Source organism: Agelaius tricolor, unplaced genomic scaffold (genome assembly GCF_023055355.1).
Source record: "Agelaius tricolor isolate 1412-34295 unplaced genomic scaffold, bAgeTri1.0.p SCAF_14, whole genome shotgun sequence".
Lineage (NCBI taxonomy): Eukaryota > Metazoa > Chordata > Aves > Passeriformes > Icteridae > Agelaius > Agelaius tricolor.
This window is the reverse complement of record NW_027269274.1, coordinates 12,914,239-12,935,198: the sequence shown is the minus strand read 5'-3', so window position 1 is coordinate 12,935,198 and position 20,960 is coordinate 12,914,239. Positions and strand designations below refer to the sequence as shown.

The 20,960-nt window shown below is 35.5% G+C and overlaps 1 protein-coding gene across 11 annotated transcripts in view; it reads right to left on the bottom strand.

The window, feature by feature from the left end:
* ERC2 (ELKS/RAB6-interacting/CAST family member 2) overlaps nt 1-20,960 on the bottom strand; it is a 407,180-nt gene that overhangs the window by 120,682 nt on the left and 265,538 nt on the right. For all 11 annotated transcript variants that reach the window (XR_011681174.1, XR_011681175.1, XR_011681176.1 and 8 more), the window contains 2 exons: nt 14,705-14,852; nt 1,336-1,467 (listed from right to left, as the gene is read on the bottom strand). Coding sequence is in view for 1 of the 11 variants with exons in the window: in XM_071439763.1 (XP_071295864.1) it covers nt 1,336-1,467; nt 14,705-14,852 (280 nt within the window). In the remaining 10 variants the exon portion in view is untranslated. The remainder of the gene's footprint in view (nt 1-1,335; nt 1,468-14,704; nt 14,853-20,960) is intronic.

Below are 20,960 nucleotides of genomic sequence, written 5' to 3'. Positions count from 1 at the left end.
ACAAAAATATGTATTTATTTGCATATTAAAAATATCTGGTGGCCCAATGTAAAACACCAGATGAATTAAGAGCTACCACTTTCTGCTTTAACCACAAAACCAGTTACCCTATCAAAGGAAATTAGAATTTGCTTGACTTAATTTTCCTTGGCAAATTCAAGCAGACTAGATAGGACGGGTATGCTAGACCTGCATTCTTCTTTAGAGAATGGCTCAAAACTATCACCTAGGAAAAAAGCTGAGTACAAGTACTAATAAATACTAGTAAATTAGCTACAATTTTATGTGCTCTGTCTTTAATCATGCACCTATTTCCACTATTCATATAACACCTCGATGTTCTTGAATATATTTTGATATTGACTTTCATTATGCTTCTTATCCGTTCTCCTCCCTGAATAAGCTGTTACCATGCATTGAAAAGCACTTGACTAAATGTTAGCTCTCTTACATTGTATTGTGCCTCAAATTTCTTTCACAGGTTCAGGCTTCTTAAATAAGTTGAAAACAGTGTCTGGGTTTCAGTAACACTGTGGTGGTTATTACCTGTTTTTTCACATCTCTTGCCTTCATTTTGGCTTTTTTTTCCTTCCGTTCCTTGCATAAAGCCAATTTTTTTTTTATTTTACAGATATTTCCATACAAATTTTCCTTCTTTTATAAACTCAGCCAACTTATCTCTGTTAATCAGAAACAGAACCAAACCAAGACAGCAAGTCCTTAATTCCCTTCTCCTCTTTCTGACAGAAAAAGTTGTTCTTAACATGTTCCAAGAATTCAAAGGATTATGTATTATGTTGTTCACATTTATAGTTTGTGGTTTGGGGTTTTTTAATTTGCGTTAGTATCCAAGAAATCGTGTTTTCTCATTCTTACCTGCTCCTGACTAACACAATTCCATTGGTCACTGTGTAAAAAAAGTGTAATTTGCCTCTTAGCCTCCTTCTCCCAATTAAGTAGTCTATTATACATCCCCATTATATTTTCATCCCTGTTTTTCCCTTTTATTTCTACCCAGACATTATGAACTTATAACCTAGTTTAGTATCAAAAAATGATTTTTCATATAAAAGCAATGTTAAATTTTTCCTCAGGCTCCTTCATCTGAAAATGAGTTACTTGTTTCTACAGACTGTTTTTCTACTCCAGAAAAATAAGGCTCCAGACAAAAAGCCAAAATTTTAAACTATTTCAGGATGGAAATAAATACCAGGGCTATTAGCTTCAGTTCAAAGAACGCATCATGGCTTATTAGATCTTTGGAAAATTTATTTTATTCTGAAATAGCAAAATAACAAAGTTATAAAACTGAGGGTGAAGAAAGTGGTGACCAACCTGATCTGGAGAGGGTCTGTGGTTGTGTTGTGTCCTCCCAGGAGACCGATGGTGGTGGTGGTGGTGATGGTGGTGGTAGTGGTGATGGTCATCATCGTAGTTATCTGCCATCAGCTTCATTCTGTTTTGTGTCTGTTTAAAAGGTAAAGCAAGACAATTTTATTGCATGTTGGAATGTATTATTCCGACAGTGTTTTAGGAATCTCTTGGCTCTGAGGGCTTTTCAGGAGTTTTTTTTTTTGAGCTGAAGGATCTAAGAATAGAAATCCAGACTGCTGGCTCACAGAAAAGGAAAGAGAAATAGAGAAATCAAGTATGTGAACACATCCTCTGTTTCAGCTTTCACATCCATAGAATGACATGAAGAAGTCCGAAAAGTAAATGATGACAGATGATGTGTTTGAAGGGCAAAAGGCATTCAGCTTTTCTAAATGTATTATTTTAGAGCTCTTTCCTATTTTTCCAGTCTAACATTATGTCTTAGCAATCGACTTCTTAAATCTCACTGAAAGGAATATTAAGTGTACTTCAAACATTTACAGTTGGCTACCAAGGCATGTCAGCAACAACCATGAATAGCTCTAATAGTTCAGTTTTGGGTAATTTATTTCTAATTGTACACCAGGATCACCCTGCAAAACAATAAGTAAAACTAATCTGAAAACAAAGTGATAGAGACACAGGCACTTAGAGAAATAAGTGATTATGGAACTTGACACATTACTGAATGGAAGTAAGTTTAAGATATAGATCTTGAAAAAGAGATCAACACTTCAGCTACAGCTGTGTATAGATAATAAAATCTATGTCACCATGGGATAACAAGATACAATGCTGCTCCTTATCACTATTACAATTATTCCATACCATGAAATACATAGACTTGAATAATTCAAACCTTGCTCATAACACCAAAAATATCTTACTACCAATAGTCTGACACCAATAGATACAGTCATTATTTTTTTGTGGTACCAGGAGTGAAGACTCTCTCAGGCAAACCTGTTAAACTGCAATCAAGTTTTAATTAATTTTGCACTAAAAAAGCACAGAAAAAAAATGGTGTCAACTCCCAAAGATCTCTTCCAAAATTAAAATAATCAGTTAGAGGCATATGCAATCAATACCACACAGATGACTGAAGGAAAGATCGCAGTCTTAGCTATCTTGATGTTTTGCTCCAAGGCAGCAGGATTCATGGTAACCCCATTGAGGATGGGAGCTAAACACATTGCCCAGGACTGTGTCCAGATTAATGAGTTCCAAAGGACCAACATAAGCAGATGAATTTGAACACAACTCATTTGTTCAGTATTAACTGGTCTAACTGCCTTCCAATGCCAAGTGCCCATGAGATGTCATGTCCCATAGCTAGGATGTAGTAAATTTACTTCCAGGACTGCTGTAATTTGATTTTCCTTCAACAACAATTCTATATGAAAGTGTCTGTTTGGAAAATTTCACTGGCAAGTATATTTTCATGTAAAACCCAGAGACTGCTATTAAATTCCCCAACTTTAATGTTTTTTGCTGAAGTTGAAAAGGGATTTGAAAAAAAACAAGCAAACTAAATATTCCTATTACATAATATTTCAAGTATAACACAGTCTAATGCCAGGACAACAGCCACAGAATCCCAGGAAGTCCTGATGTACCTTTTCAGCAATTAATTTTTTTCAGTTGTCACAATGTTTCTCAAGCACTTCACATGATGTTCAATAGAGGATCAGAGAAAACGGATTTACAGGAGGAGAGCTGTAATCAGTTTCAGTAGAAACAACAACTAACCCAACCAAATCCTCAAGGTATTCACAACAAAAAAATAGAGAAAACATCAGAGGTCAGATGTGCACTGTCAGACTTTCTGAGCATCTCCATAGCACTGTAAGAGCATTTTCTCAGTATAGAGTGAGAAGAACCTGCACAATTGGAAATATTTTTTTCTCCCACCAAAATACAAAGATGGAAGCAAACAACTGAATGAATTTCAGTTGTGACTTTCTACTAATTTTGATAAAAAGATCATCTCAGTATGAATCATTATGGTTGTCTGTCTTTAGATTCAAAGAGGAAGGGCTTTTGAACAAAAGAGTGGAAAAGATGGAGAATTAATAGACAAATAATAAACCACTTACTATAAACACTGTCATACCCTGCCTCTTTGGGGAAGCTCCTAAAATTTTATTAGTTTATTTTCTTATCAATGAACAGCCTTAAATTTCCTACCTTTCAACTGTATTCCATAAAGAATGCAAAAGTTAAACAAGATGAGATATGCAATCCTAAAAGTGTCCTTTGTAATGAGGTGTTGGGGATTAGGCGTGTCATGGGATAAGAACTGTAAATGAATGATGTCATCTTTCTAATTTGGTGCTGAAATATAAATAAACTACTTCTTATGTTTCTTCCTTTTGCATGCCAGATTGCAGTAAAATGTGCACAAAGAAATGTTAATGCTCTAGTAGCCTTCCTTTAGTGTGCCTTTCTGGGAGCAAAATATACAAGAAATATGAAATGAGAATTTCTTTTCCATTCAAGTAACCATCAAACCATCTAAACTTCATCATGACTTGTAACTGCCATCAATTTCTTAAAATGATGCAACTTACCTGGCAAAAGAATACTTTTAAAAGCTTTTTGTTTTTATTTGTTAGCTCTTCAACTGATAGCAGACACAGTTTTAATGTTATATTTGTCTTTGCTTTAGCTAGTCCTAGTGCTGCACTTCCACACTGAAAATACCTGTATTTTCCAGGTATGCTTAGCTTTGGCTTAACAAGTACAAACACCTTATGATTTCAAACTTCTAAAAGCAAGATTTTTGAGGAGGACAAGCAGGAGGATTTCTGGAGAAGAACCAAAGTAAAGCTATCCTGAGGAACAATACAATCCTTGTAACATCCTTCTAAACAAAAATCTGTAACATCACTTCTGTTTTCTCCCTTTGCCAGCTTTTGATATTTAGCAGGCTTTGAAATGCCAACTATATTTTTATTTGAGGAAGGAATTAATAAACCACATTGGAATTTGTTCAGGACCCCAGGGCTTCACACCCCTACACCTACATCCAGGCACACAGCAAGGTGTGTACGTGTTGGGACACTGGTTTATCAGTCAGAGGAAAATCCTCATGGTCTGGGTGCCAGAGCAGCACATTCAGGGACTGCTCCAGGGCTGCCTGAGAGGGAAAATACCACACAGTGACCTGGCAATGCCATCACTTCCTGCAACATCTTCAGCATCCCTGAAAAGTTCCTATTCAAGGACAGCCAAGACCTTTTCTTACATTTTTTTAGAAAGCACAGGACATTACTCAATACTGACATTTCAGGATGATCAAGAAATTGAATTTTGAAATACACAATAAATGAAAATTAGAGTGGTGCTCACACATGCATTTAAACTGTGTAATATCTAATGTGCACCACTGGTTACTCTGCACCTTATCTGAAATTGTTATATTGCACAGGTCAAACTTGTATTCACATTCTCCTCTCAAACCTGAAAATGGGGCTTCAAAAAATTTACAGAACCACAGCTCAGCCAACAGTTCTTTTTGAATATGTCTAGAGAACAACAGGCCCACACCTGAGAAGGAACATGTTTTAATTTGGATTTATACTAGAAAAGAAAGACGTGAACTTGTAAAATGCAACAATTAATTAACTCTATCTCCTAAAGACTGTGTATGGCCTTATTAGTTCTAGCCTAAACAGTGTCCTCAGATGTTTTTTGCTCTTAATTTATTGACTAGATTCAAAAAGTACTGCGTCCATTTTGAAATAAAGGAATGATCAAGGAATTAAAAGCAGCTTAGATCTACTTGCACAGGTATATTAACCCTTAGGGCTTGAAACAGTTGTCTTTGATCATTCAATATCACTATTTGCTAAGCTGTCAAGGTCATGAATGGTATGTGGAACTGAATTTTTAACCCACTTACCAAAGAATTTATGATCTAGCACTGCAAGAAAACTGACAGATATTTCTTGTCCTCCTAAAAGTCTGTTGAGTTTAAGGAAGGATATACCAAAGTGAAATGAAAGTCTTTGATTGACTGGTAACAGACTAAATAGCTTAACAGCAATCTGTAACTGTAAAACTGTAATATTAAAACTGTCTTTTACAAAATATTTTAGCAAGGTGGCAATAGGGAACTATGCTTTCATCTGTCATCTGGATCAAGTTAACAACAAAACTCTCATGAATGAGGTTCAAATGAGGAAAAAAAAGTAAGATTTGTTGCTCTGGGATATAGGTGTAATACAATTCAATAGCTATTACTTTCCTTTGGATTTTCTTCTCAGTCTCTCTTCATTTAATGGAATTTGAAATATTTCCAGAATATTCACTTTCAATAAGGTAGGATTTTTCCCTATATGAGAAGGAGGCAGATAAAAGGCCTGCAGGCTGTCCTGGAGCTATCCTGGGGTCTAATTCTTAAAGCACAAAATTTAAAATCTAGAGACCCACATTCTAGTTTTGATCCTGCAATGGCCTCTTGTTGTCTTCAATTACACAGAAACTCTTTTTCTTGCAATCCCACTGTTTGACAATAATTCCACATTCTAATTCCACATTCTAATTCTAATAATTCCACAAAAAAACTCTGAAAACTTTATGATGTAGGCATTTAGTTCTAGTCTTCATAATTTTTAATAACAGGTGATTTTATCCAAGCTTTTTTTTCTCTGAGACAGTATTTTAGAAAATAGAAAATGGCAATGATCTTAAAAACTTGCATTCTCCAGACTACAGAGTTCACCAAGTTTATCCAGAAGCTGCAGGAAGGAATTATTGGAAAGAATCTAGATTTAATGAAAGCATGTCCAACTGCAATTGGTTTTCCTGTATGAATCTAGTGCTTCAAACCTGAGTTTCATTAACAGAGAATTAACAAAATGTTTGCTAATTAAGCCAGCTCTGGCTTTATGCTCTCCAAATAAAATCAGTTTTCACATTAGAACAATATTTTTGCACATTCTTTGAAAATTGCTGTCATCTGAATACAAGGGAAGAATTTCTTTCCATTTCTACTGCTGCACAACTCAGAAATCACAAACTGCCATGGAATACAATTTATATTGGATTTGTTATGTGGCAAGTTACAATTCATTAAATTTTGGACAGCAAATGTTTTACTTGCACTCACACACCCCTAAAGTTCAAGAAATTATACTTGTCACTCACAATCTTTTAAGTGACTATAAAAGTTTACATAAAATCTTGACTTTATAAATATGGTGAATTTCCTTATTTAAAAAAATAAAATATTACAATAAAACAATGTAGATTACCACAGAGGAAGACAGTCTTGGAAAGTAGCAACAAAAGGCATTTGAGAAAGCACCACAGAATCCTGTGCTTGTAAGTAACCCTTATAGTGACTTTTGATAACAAGAGTCATAACAAGAATTTCTTACAAAGAAATTTCCTACAAAGAAAACTAAAATGCCATGTAAAGCCTGTATTTTCAGAACTTAATAAAGTTCACTAATCCTTTTTTACTTTTTTTAAAAACCATCTTCAGCAAGTTTTCCTTTATTCCACTTCTGTTGTCTCATCGTAACTAAATATTTTTCTGAAATCAAAAATAACAAGTTCAAGTTCCAACCTTGGAGCCTCTAAAAATCATCTTCAACTTCACTGTCATTGTTCCACCTGCTTTTAGCAGTTCAAGCCTATAGAGATACCTGCATCCTGCACAACTGATGTGAAAAGAAGCCAAAGAGTGGGATTAATTTGCCATCTAGAAAAGATACTTAGCAGAGATTCCTTTGCAATGTTTCAGTTTAAGCTTTTGATATACTTTGGGGCACTGTTTCACTCACTATCCAGCTGTAGAAGAAAAGAAAATTCCAAGGCTATTGCTAGAAAGCCAAACCTTGAGACTGCTTCATTTTTAAGGGCAGCACTTTTCTTGAATCCACACAATGAAATGAGACAAATTGTTAAAACACACCCACCAAGTATGGTTTTGACAGAAGGGTCCTTTTTCCACAAGCCAGAGGATCTGTTAACCTGTTATTGCTCTGAAGGATCTTGTGCCAGTATTAGAGCTGCATGGAAGAAGTGGACTTCATAGACTTCCAGAAATTCTGTTACTTTATGCTAATTATTCAGGCCACTTTTAACAGTGTAGTAATAACAACATCATGCTAATTATTTCCAAAATAAATTATACTCTCGTCTTCAATGAGTATAAATATACAATATTATTCCATTCAGGATTCTTTGTTGCTTATGCAGGGAGGTTTTAGACACCAAGAAAACTCCAGTGGAAAAAAATGATGTTAAGACTCTTAGGTTTGCAAGCACTCATCAGTAAGTGAAAGATAACAAAAACACTGCAGTATGTTAACAAACCAGCAACTGCAAATACTAAATAAGTATGATAATCATAACTGTATGGGTGTTGGAATGCATCACCATGGGCCAGTGTTATGTTTTACTGAGTGCTTTAATTATGCATTTGCTTTTTATAACATCCCTGTAATGTAATCTGTTCTTATATTCTTACTCTTAACTACATTTTAACATGGGTTTGCTGCTTTGTTTCCTGCCTCCATTGAAGAACACAAATTTTTCCCTGTTAAAATTCCAAATGGGCTAATAAGCATGTTTTTCTTTTCCTGTTAGAGTGTATGACTTGTCTTGGAAAGTGTGAAAGACAGGATGCATGCAGGCTCAGAGTGTGCATGATAGCACACTGCAGAAAAGCTTGGCTACTCTGCATTTAACTCTTTTTAGGTTTTACTTCATTAAGAATAAGACTGTTCCATACAATGTAAGGAACACAGTCAAGTTTCCATGCTAAGAAAGTACACATATTTTTCTTCTTCACATCTATATTTACTTAACTCACATGATGGTTTTACATTTAAAACTTAGAATTCTTATAATCTGTAACATGTAACCCAGAGCAGTTGATGTTCAGGCCCTGTCTGCCCTCACAGGAGAGAAAATAGGGATTAAGAAAAGGTACTGACTATTTTCCAAGTTTTCATTATATCCAAAATTCCACCCAGGGAAAATACAAAATCAATTGCCGGAGAAATTAATACTCAGACTCTTCTGCAGCAGTGTAAAGCAACTTCTGTGTAAATCTTTTCTGAGACTCAGGTCTGCTATTTTAGTGTTGAACATGAGCACAGAAGCTTTAGAGACACTTCAGTTCTTTTTTTAATTAGAGCACTATTCAACTAGTATGAACAACCATCACACCTGCTGCTTTGCAAGATGACAAAATGTCACTGACTTACCCTGAAAGGAGCTAAAGCTCAGAGTAAGCCTCCCTCTTCACAAGCTGAAGGACAACAGCCTCCCAAACACCAGCTGGGATATTGGACACTTGGCAGACAGAGACAGGCAGCACTTCCAAGTGCCAAGCAGACACTTATCCAAAGTACTGAGGCCAAATTTCAACTTTTCTGACACTTGTGATTAAACAAAGCTATGCTGAATAGAACATGGACTGTCTGAATTTTTTTGTGCATTTAGAATTTGTGGTTTTGAAGTCTTTTAAAGCGCTGAGAATTAAAAGTATGGCTTGAAGCGCAGGAAATATCTTGTAATAATACAGCATACTCAGTAATGTATAGGCTCAAGTCATGCTAAAGGTATTTGTCTGAGTCCTACTACTAACCTGGGTAATTACATAGAAGTATGTAAGAACATAGACACAAAGAAGTGGGTTAAAAAGCATAATTAAAGCTCTGAAACTGTAGCTGCCTGAGGACATCTCAGGCCAGGTCCTACTAAAAACAGACAAGCAACGGAAGAAGGAAGGTTCTCTTTTTCCCTTTTTACAACAGGAAATAACTCATTACAAAGATGCTTCCCCATAATAATTATTTAAAACCAGACATGAATCAGAAACTTCAGCAGCTAAATAAGACCTTAGAAACTGCAAATCTCTGGTTAGTAGCGCTGGTCATTTTTCACCATCTCTAATGTCTGATTAGTGAGTTTCAGCTGTAATTTTTACAATTTCAGTACCAAGTCCAGGACTCCCATTTGTATCATATAGAAAATATAGCTTAAGTTGAAATTGCTGCATTCATTCCATTGTATGTAACAAAAATTGCTAAATAAAACCTACATTTTAATACACAGGTTGTATATTTCAGTATGGACTGAAATGGTGATAGCATCACATCACTGTCTCGATATGCTTAATAGAGACACCTTACATATAGCTAATTTCTTTTTGATGCTGGATTGTAAGAATTACCAGTTTTATCCACAATTACAGCATCAGAAATATCTGACACCCAGTTTTAACAGTTTTTTTACTATTTTTTTTTTAAATAGCTAATAGCTGGCTACTTAGCACTGCATTTGAGATCAAGTGTTAACTATATTTAGTCTTATTATCATGAGGTACATTACAGTAGAACATAAGGATTTGTTTAAAACATGTCACATGGAGAAAAATCCTTTTGGCTTGGGAGTTCAGACTGTTATAACAGAGATATTCACTATTCTTATTTGAGGTACTTAATAACCATTTTCACCTACCAAGCAAGCCAGATCCAGAATTACAAAAGTTCCAGTGTTAATATATATCTTATTTTAGATCTGCATTACCTATTTTTTCCATTTAAGATTTTTCAGGCTCAGTGAAGTTAAAGCATTTGTCTGAATAAAATTGTAGGATAAGTTCAAGACCAGATTATCACCAGTGAAAAAAGGCTTAGGTTGTGACACAGATCCTTCAAGAATCAAAAAACTCTGAACAGAGAACAAACAGAAACAAATTTTAAAGGAGGAAAGGGCTCATGTACCAAGCCTGTGGTGCTTTCAGAAGCTGACTGCTAAAGGCAAAAGAAGCCCCTCTCATTGAAAAGGTTTGTGTAAAAATACCATGCAAGAGACTTTGGATTCCTGAGAGCATAAGGAGGAAAAAGTGATACCATATCCAGCTATGACCCAAGTCCATCAAATTTTATAATATAAATTGTCAAGTCTTGCTGAGAATATGTGAAAAGTGTTATGAGAGCGCTGCCAAGATATTCAGTATTTTTTCAAGTTGTTCAGGCAAATGCTTTTAGCTCCACTCACACATTGCCTTGCCTACCCTGTGCCCCTCCTGTATTGAGCTGCAGGGAAAAGTGGAGTCTGCACTTCCACCCCCACAGGAATCTCCACTGGGCAAAACTGGGATTCAATCCACTTGCAATGACTGTCAGGACCCATGTGCAAAACACAGACTCAAAAATCAGGTTAAAAATTAGGAGAATAAAGCCAACATTAAGACATGCAGAAATATTACTTTAGATATTTCTAATTAATAGAAAAGTATAAACAAAAAAGGTTTTTAGGACAGTAAGGCCACTGAATGCTTTGTATTGACATAAATGTGATCTGAATAGCCACATTTAAAATCAGAGAGTAAAAGTCGTTTTACTCTTTTAAGGAAAAAAAATAACCAGGCTGATTATAAAATTATTAGGACATCTATTCTAACCTGTCCAAAATAAACAAAGAACCTGTGTACCATAAGTGCAACAAAAATAAAACTAGAACTTGAGGGTCTCAGACCTCTCTTTTGTTCACAATTAGGTGCTTAAAGCTTGAACAAGATCAATATTATGACTAATGGTAAATAACATAAACTGAAGAGGTAAAAAAGCAGCAGAGTGATCAATGATGTCTGCAGGAGCCACGTGAATGGCTCCCTAACATGGATTCTACTCGCTGTGCAGTAATGCTGCACAATTCAAGTGCACAATAAATGTCTGTCTGAAGCAGATCTGTGCAAAGAACAGCAGCAATACAATAACAACAGCAATAACAACAAGAAGAGGAATTATAAAATTATGTGGTCCTGTAATAGTCACACCTTGGAAATTCAAGGCAATCAGAAAATTAAATTAGTATAGCATCAGAAACTGAAGCAACAGTGCTTAGGAACCAACCCTAGAGTTGCTGCTGCTCACAAGTGCTGCAGATAACCCTGTCTGTAGTAACACTGTGAAAAAACTGCATGACTTTTCTGCTCCCACGCTTGTTGGACATATAGAGAGCTTAAATGCAATTAATTAATTAATTCAAAGTGCTGCAGAAAAATATTTTGGGCTGCCAGAATAATCACAATCGCAACAACTTCTAGTAATATTCTTTTTCTCATACAGTAAAATAAACCCTTTCAATATCATAAAATACACAGTGCAATTAAGCTGGATTTCTCTATTAGGGAAAATGCAACTTGGGGTATTTTGTTGTTCTTGAATACTTGATGTCACCACCATAATATCAGAGTAGCAAGGTTGCTGAAGTATTTAACTGGAACAGTATCTGTAATGCAACATGCTGCCTACAATTCCACTTTACTCTTTGCTGCTGAAAGATTTTTTAAATATTTACAAGGTAATTAGTGAGAAATAATTCTGTGTATTACATGCAAGAGAAAATATTGCTAGCTGTTAGTTTGCTGAGGAAGTATGATTACACACATTTTTTAAATTCCATGATGGTTTCTCACCCTTTTTGCTGCATTAGCAATATGTTGATGTGATGAAATATAGAGCAGTGAACTAAAAAACTCTGCCAAACACCAGCTTTGCCTCTGGCCAGAGTATTCTGTACACCTGCAGCCCTGAAAGCACTGGAAAGGTTTCTAATTTCATGTTTTGAGAAGAAAAATAAAATGCTCTCAAGGAGTTAGAAGACCTTGCATTTTGGCCAACTGCACTTACATTTTTGGCACTATATCCTACAAGTGAAAAGAGACAACTGGGACATTTTCTCTCAGTATCCATGTTCAGGATGAATCAGTGACATACCAGTGTCTTCTGCTCTTCCCAAAATCTCTTGAGATGTTCTAAAAATTGACTTTTTAGCTAATTATTTCATGAAGGATTGCATCACTGTACAAATTTATCTAAAAATACCTTCTCAGAATTCTCAAAAGGAATCTTGGCCAGGGTGATTATGCACATTATGTAATCACTCAGCCAAACCCACATGGTAATTTTGTTTAATACTGTATTACTGAAAGGTTTATTTAAAGCCTACTACAAAGTTCTACAGCTCTCAAAATATAGCATTTGGTGTATGAATCAAAGGAATTCCAGTGGTTTTGTTTTGCTGGGAGTGTATTACTATGTTTCCCAATTATTTAAGCAGTAAACAATAAATATTTAACTGACAGATTGCAGCTGCTAAATTGTATTTAAATCATTACAATTAAATGTTTGTTTCTTGTGAGAAAATGTATTTGCAACACAGAGGTCAGAATTATTACAACTAATTTTACAGCTGAATACACTGTGATACAAATAATTTTTCTAGGTTATCTAGGTTTTGACATAAAAACAATTCTCTTCTTCCAGCTTAAAAATAACAGAACTTTTACTTAAACTCACACAGTCACAAGCCATAAAAAGATGGCTCAACTCATTCATATAAATAACATTTTAATCTTTAAAATATGATATGCCTATCTGTAGCTTTATTAAAATAAATCATAAATATTCCCATTTCCTGACAAAGGCAGAATATTTCATTTCTCTAAGACGCCTCTTTTTATTTTGCAGTGGGAAAAATTGTGATAAATTATTTTGAAATCAATGTCTTAATAGGGGTTTCCAATGTATTTGACATTCACAAAGGCCAGAAAATGTGGATATATATGAGAGGAATACAGATTTTATTTTTTTTTTTATCATGGACCAGCATGTTATTTTGCCTCTCAAAGCAAAAATTCCTCTTACAATATAGAACAGGGATGAATTTAGGGCTTTCTGTTAATGTTTAGCATTATTTACTGATTCATCTTCTAATATTTATAAATATTTCTCCTTTGATGATCACATTAGGCTGGAGAAGTTGGGCTTTTTTGAATTCTCTCTTTCAGCAGTGTAACAGCTGTGGAAATGGAGGATGGGACACATAAGAGCAGAAGAAAACAAGCAGTGCTGCAGCTGAACATTCACTGCAGCTCTCGAGAATCAGGAACAGCTCGAGAGGGAGCATCTCCCAAGGAAAGAGAGGAACTGAACCCCACAGGGCAATCTGCCCCTGCCCAGCACAGGCAGAGCAAGCCTTTGTGCTGGATGCACACCAGAAACCTCTGGGGTAGGCAGTGGCTCTCCCCAGAGGGATTAAAGAAGTATGAGTGAAGTCTACAACCGCTATTATCAGATAATTCTTAAGTGTAATAAAGGGGTGACCTAGTTAAACCACATTCCTGTTCCTGGTGATTCTTTTTTTGTGGTGTCTGAGATAACAGGGAGATTATTTTGGCATCAATTTAATCTAGTTAAATAGCTTTACTGAAGATCTTTATCGCTATAAATAATGGAGGTATTTGAAGTATTTGGTTACAATTCTAACTGAAGTTCTCCAACACAATGCTTCTCTAGCAATCCTCTTCCTTCTCTCTGTCTGAAGACACCTATCAATGTTTTGAACACTTTCCAGCAATAGCTTAAAGGTACAACAGCAAAAACAAAACAAGCACAACAACAAAACAGTGGCCCAGATCTCTGATGAACATTTTTTAAAAATCCTTGATATTTAAAGGTATCATGGAACATGGCAAAGGGGTGTATTCATTTAGTCTTCAGTGACCTAAGATGAAGGTAAAAAAGGGAGATGTCTAAAAAAGAAAATAAGCACCCTCTCTTTTCCAAAGCAAACCAAAACAAAAATCCCCAAAATTATTTGGAACTCAACATCATCTGCTCTGGTGCAGCACAGCAGGATGATGTGATAAAAAGCATGAAGCATACCTGCCTATTTATCATATAGATTTTGATGAAAAGTATCCTGAGCAGCCGACTGACCTGGTGACAGTTGCATCATGGCCAGAACATATGTGATATCATCTGTTTCTAGAGGGTTTTTTAACTCAGTGCTTTTATTTAAACTTCAAATTACTTAGAGTGTTGGAGACACAGTGATGTTTACCCATTTGAGAATTATTTTATGGATAATCACAATTTCTAGATAACCTCTCAGAAAGCCTGAAACCTTCTGAAAAGACAATTATTTTACAACAGATAAGCAAATAACTGAACAAGAGTAGGTTAAAATGAGTCAAGAGAATGGACAGATCTTCCTTTAGGCAAAGAGCATCTGCTGTCCTCTTTCACAGAATTAAGAAGGCTGGAAACTGTATGAAGAGGCAAAACAAAATGCATTGGCTGCATATAATGTGAGCCAAGTAAATGTGCAGCTAATTCTTAACAACTCCAGAGAAGCAATAAACACTTAAATGGAGCACATCCTACCTTGTGCAACTGCTGACACAGGTCAGACCTGGCTTGAACACTTCCAAAAGGACATCAGCATAGAACAGTACAAATGAAAATAGTGCCAGTTGTCTGTGGCCATGAAAGTATGAAAAGTAAAGTCTCCCCACCTGCTGTTTTAACTGATGTACTAATCTGTCCTTCTCTCGTTTTAGAGCCATTACTTCATCTTGAGTCTTCTTTTTCTTTGAAGCAGACAGCTCAAGCAAGGCAATATTTGCATCTTTTTCACTAATTGCAGCAAGCAAAGCTTCCTGTCTGATAAAATAAATAAAATTAAAATAGTTAAATTCTCATTTAAAACAGAACATAAACTGCTATACCACACTATGTGAGATGCTTCTTTCAATCACTAGGAGAACAATCATTTACCTTCTGAACACTTTAAATAGCAAACACTGTCACATCTAACCAAATAATGAAATAAACTAATTAGCCAAAAATTTCTCTTTATAGACTTCCCATTATTTGCTTCATCAACCATTTATCTCAGTCTATTTTACTACAATATATCTGGCAATAGTTCTGTGAAATGCTTGCTTTTAAAAATCTTTGATTTTTTTTTGTAATTCACTTTCATGAATTCTAGAATACCTTACACAAATCTCTTTTGACTTATGCAGATCACAGAGATTGAATAAAAGAAAGCAAAGTGATAGAGATAAAACCAATTTTTTTATTATCCTGTTAACTTGGTACTCAAGGGCTCTCAGTGCAGGAATCTCTGGATGCCTTCCTCATATTACTTATATGTCTTCCTATGGATTTATTATTATTTGCTGTGTCAACACAAAAATACATTTCTAAAAGTAAAATTCTAGGTTTTTGATCTGATTGTTCATGAGAAATAATTTCCTTTGTAATCTTGACCTCTCAGTTTTAGAGAGCAAACAGAATCTTATAGCACTCAAATATGGGATAACACAGACACTCACAGGGGTGCATCACAAATAGTTTGTGAGGAGATAAGACAGAGGCAATTTTTTACAACATGCAGTTGAAAGCACAGATCTTGCAGTGTCTTATACCCTAAAATGCTCATGCTCTGGCAAGGCCATAATCTGTCCTTTAATTTCATAAATAAAAGAAATATATTCACCTTCTGCAATGTATTCGGGGACAGACTATGACTTATCAGCCAAAAAAGAGCACATAATACCTAATAGCTTTTAGAAAAGAATATGTTATGGCCTGTGCCTTTTCCCAGAACTATATAAGATCAATCATTAAAAAATAAACATGGATAAATGAATCATAAATTAACCTTAGGCTCCAACTGCTAATAAATGTAAGAATACGGCTCATGAACTTCATACAGTCAAGGTGAGCTAAAAGTTTGGAATTCTCACAGTCCTTTGCTTGCCAGCAAAAATGTCAAGAAAGTTATTTCACTTTTATTTCAAAGTTCCTAATGTATTAATATAAATATTTATAGGACAATATTTCTGATGGAGTCAAAGAAAAACAACCCATTTATTTAAGGTGAAGTTATGCGACATGGATCAATTTTAGATAAACAGTTGCATTTTATTCATACACTTTAATAGTCTCATTTATTATTCTGTCTTGTTCATTCAAATCCCAGTTAAATGATGTTTAAAAGAGAATGCTGTAAGACTCCAACAGTCTTAATTTAAATTACAGTTATTAATTATTTTAAATAATCAATATTACACAAAAAATATATATCCGAGCGCTGCATATCCATAATGCTAATTTGAAATGAAATATAGGTACATTGCTTTTCTATAAATCTCATAATAATGCATAAAAATTGCTGTGTAGTAATTTATAAAAGACTCTCAGTTTGTTTATGTGTTGTGCTCAAGTACCTATTCCATAACATTTTCATTAAAATATTAGATTTTTAATGCATCAAAATAGAAAGAAAAGGTGCTTTGCTACTCCATTTCCTCTGAACTTGTAGAAAGCAAGTAATTTATCATAAAATCATGGAATGGTTTGGAAGGACCTTAAAGCCCAGCCAGTGCCACCCCTGCCATGGCAGGGACACCTTCCACTGTCCCAGGGTGCCCCAAGCCCCAGAGTTCAACCTGGCCTTGGACACTGCCAAGGATCCAAGGGCAGCCACAGCTGCTCTGGGCACCCTGTGCCAGGGCCTCACCTTCCCCACAGATGTCAGGCAGGATAACACAAGTTCCCTGGCAGAAATAAAGGGATCCTGTGACTTTAAAGCCAAAGAAAAGGAACAGCATTTTGCATATAGGCATAGAATATGTTCCTCCAAATTAAATAAGGTTCACTCCTCTGAGAGCGAGTTTTCTGAGAGCATGCTGTCATAAAATTACTAAGAAAAGTTAGTTAGAAGTGTAACAATGTTCCAGTTATAACATCTCAATTCAACATTAATGCTACCATCACAAACCTACCTATTTTCATTGTGAGTGTGTTAAAGAAACCTACATCTCAGAATTTCCAAGGTTTTAGAATATATTTAGGTTCATTCTTAAGTTGTATAGGTTAACTCCATGCCAGCCAACCCCAATATAATGTCTGCCCTCTAATAGCAAATTCCACTGTAAATACTTGTCACCCGTGAGGTTTTTAATGATATATATTTATTTCACACATATTACAACTGTAAAAAGCCAACAATTGAATAAAAGGATTAAATTAAAGGTTGAAAAGGACATGAAGCTATATTGAAATTTTACTTCTTTGAGGTTTAGATCATGTCACTGCCTCTAAATTGGCAGTAAAAGCACAAACCTGACTAGTGAGGAAGAAGAAGAATTACTGAATTATTTGCTATCATTTCAACATCTGATAATAGGATTCAGTCACATCCATATTTTCTGTACTGCCAGCCAAAATGATCACACATTCTTGGGACCTTAACTGCTCAGCTGTGCAACATTCTCCACTCCACTTTAAAGTAACAGATGAGGTGAAAGCTTTCATGGGAGAGGAGAGCCACTCAACATGCTTTAAAAAATATGCACTCTGGATTCTGCAGCCCCAAACCCACAAAATTTTGCAGACCCTAGCATGTATTTTCTCAGCTGATGGGGATTTTCCTATCTTGGGAAAATGCTTGGGAAAATATGTAACCAAACACTTGATTCCAGGAAATAATGACTCATATCAAGCACTTCCAGGAAATGATGGTTCATAGTCATGTGAAATAGCTGCTGTCAAATGACACCACAAGTGGTCCACTGAGACACTCCAAGATTTGAATCAAACCCACAGCACATATATGTTTAAACTTCCCCCCCTAAAATTATTGCCAACATATTTTTTAAATCTTTGTAGTTAATTTAAGTGGAGCTGGGAGGAGACGAGTGCGCGACACAAGGGTGGGGATTTCTGGGGAAGTGCTTCCCCAGCCACATGGAATGATGAACACAGCAAAAGCAAACTCACACTGCCAGCATTCTTGGAGCCACCCAAATTATTATTATTATTATTATTATTATTATTATTATTATTATACCCAAATATGTGCCAGCCTCTGTTGAGCAGCTGCAAAGCCTCAGCTATCAGAAGAGAAAAGGTGTTTCAGCTAGGGCACGGTGCCACACAAAGTGCTGATGGCTCCCAGACTGGGGCTGGCTCACATGGCCTGCCCAGGGTGGGCACCACACCTGTCTGCACTGACACATTCCTGGATGTGGCAGCAGATTATCCATGTTTATTATCATGGATAATCTCAACAGCAATAGCCTCAAATATAAGTGGCATTTGAGCAGGCGTCCGGGTTAACAAGAGGTTGGCATAGCTGGTCTATCCTACCAAATGAAAGGTCAGTTGCTTTAATTCTTGTTAATTAACTACTTCTCTTCAGAGGGAAGACAGAGAAGCCCAAATATTTCATTATTATTATTCTTCAGAGTACAAAATAAAGATGCAGGTTGTGACAGAGCACCTGAGGAAAGCCATGTCCTCCTTTACTCCTGCATGGCCTAGGATCCAGCCCCCACTAAGTCACTGGAAGACAGAGGTGGAAAAAGATCTTGCCCACACTTCTGAGGCTCTGGAAGTGAAGAGATCCAAGCATTTATGAAGCTGCCTCTCAGAACAGATCAGGATGTCTATGTTATCATATCCTATTGATTACATATTGCACTCTAGTTCACCCACATCTCTGAAAGTTGTTATGCTGTCATCATACTTCAAGTTTCCAATGGAAGAACAAAACCTCATGGGCAGAAGCAATTTATTTTAGCTATTCAGTGACCTTTCTAAAAAATTAACTTCACTGTTTTTGCAGCAAACACTTGAAATGAGATTATCTGGCCACTAGGAACAAGGTTAAGATGCCAGCAAAGTGGCTGACAATAATGATTTTCTCACCTACAAACACAATGTAACTTCATTCAAAAATGTAAACTGGTGGCAAGGTCTTTACCTAAATCTCAGGTAAGTCATGCACTTCTACTTTGCTGCTAGAAAATGAAACTCATCATGAGTTTGAGTGCTAGAATTTTTGAAAATCAGGATCTGATTTGGCACCAAGAACAACATACAGCCTGATACACTCTCAGCTAACGTGCCTAAGAGTGTAAGCATAATTTATAATTCCTAATTATCTACTGTGTCAGGAAAAAAATGACTATCCAAACACAGTTCTACAAAGATGTTATCACTATTTGCAGCCAAAATGTCTCCTTATTGTTTAATAAATTATAGCAATAAAATACATTTTAAAATAATTTATTAGACCAGTGGATTAAATGACATTCTTTAACAGTAATATTTATAAAGAGTAATCCCTTTTGTTATTAGTAGTTTTTCCTCTCTTTTTTTGGCAAACTAATCTGTTATATAAATAACAGGCTAGTATTTTTAACACCAAAAAAACCCACAAAACAAAGAGTCTAACTTTTTACAGTAAAAGTAAACCCTCAAATTAAAAAAGATATATTAAACCTAACAGCAAATGCTCCACATTGGTAATTATTCTGTGCAATTTTCTTTCACCTGCATAAAGTAACTCCTAGGATTCCCAACTTCTATCTTCCACTATAATATGCTGCTTATTGCAAGGAGAGGATGGAAAACTTTTCCCTGGAAAAGCAAAACTTATGAAATTAAATTCTCCTCCCTGGCAAAGGCAGACTGCAACAACCCACAGCAACCTCAGGCCAAGTCTCCTTTACCCAGAGCCAGTGAATACAAGAGTCTCTAAATAAGCACACTCACAGCTAGGGGCTCTGGGCTGACAGTCCAAGTGCTTCCACTAAGAGGTACCAAGGAAATTTGCACAAAAATCTGATTATACCTAATGTCACTTCATATACAATACAAAAGAACAGAAGAAACACTATCACTCTGATGGTCAGGAATTTACACAAGTTCTGTTCTATCCGAAATTCCAGTTTGTATAATGGTTCCATTAACTAATGAGTAATGGACTAGGAAATCTATTTGTCACATTTCAATGAGGCTTCAGAATGGGGGGATTTTCATGTGCCATGAAGACAGGAATAAAATTGGTCTTTACAAACCAAAGATGCTGTCTAGAAGAGTAAGGAGAAACTCTGTCTTGGTGATCTGTTGTGAATAAGGCAAGTGTATTAAGAAGTAAAAAGAAAAATAGATTGTAAGGCAGAAGTGAGTCTTTTCATCTACAGAAAAAGTCTTTGCTGAAATACTGAATCCAGTACTCTGAAAAATGTGGGAAAAGGCAGAGAAATGACTGATGAGAAAACATCAGGAAAAACTACAATAAATAGTCTTTGAGTGACAACATGGTAATGAGAACCTAAAATGCTATGTCAAATTGAAATAGAAATACTTTTTTCTATATTCATGACACACAGAACAAGAAGAAATGTCCATAAATTGCAGAAGAAAGCAGCAAATTTTTTCCTCCTAATATCTAGCCAAGGTGTAACAATAATGGTCATTCCTCAGTGACAGTCAAATACAAAGAGTCCTTTCCTTGGAGGAATGATCAATTGTTAGTCTGATAATAGAGATAGATTTCAAACAAACAGAAAGTATAAAATAATATAAATCTTTTAGTAAAGTCACTGGAAGTAGTGTCAAAGAAAAATCTGAATTAAAAAAAATACCTTACTTAGGATTAGAGAAAGCAGGTGATAGCAAAGTAACTCAATTATAAATGTTACGTAACACCTGAAAAATGCAATCTTAGGGATCTCTAGCAATACACATACAGAGTTTGCATTTGTGAAAGCATCTGTCCTGGAGTGAAAAAATTACTTAATATGAAAAGGAAGTCTTAGCATACTAGAAGGGAAGATAAGATAATGCAAGAAGAAATAAATCCATGAAAGTCTCTGTTGAATGCCAAACTGAAAAAGTATATGGTATACAGTATTTTATCAAACTTCAGTCTAAACAAATGTCAAATGGAATAATTTTTTTAACAAATAT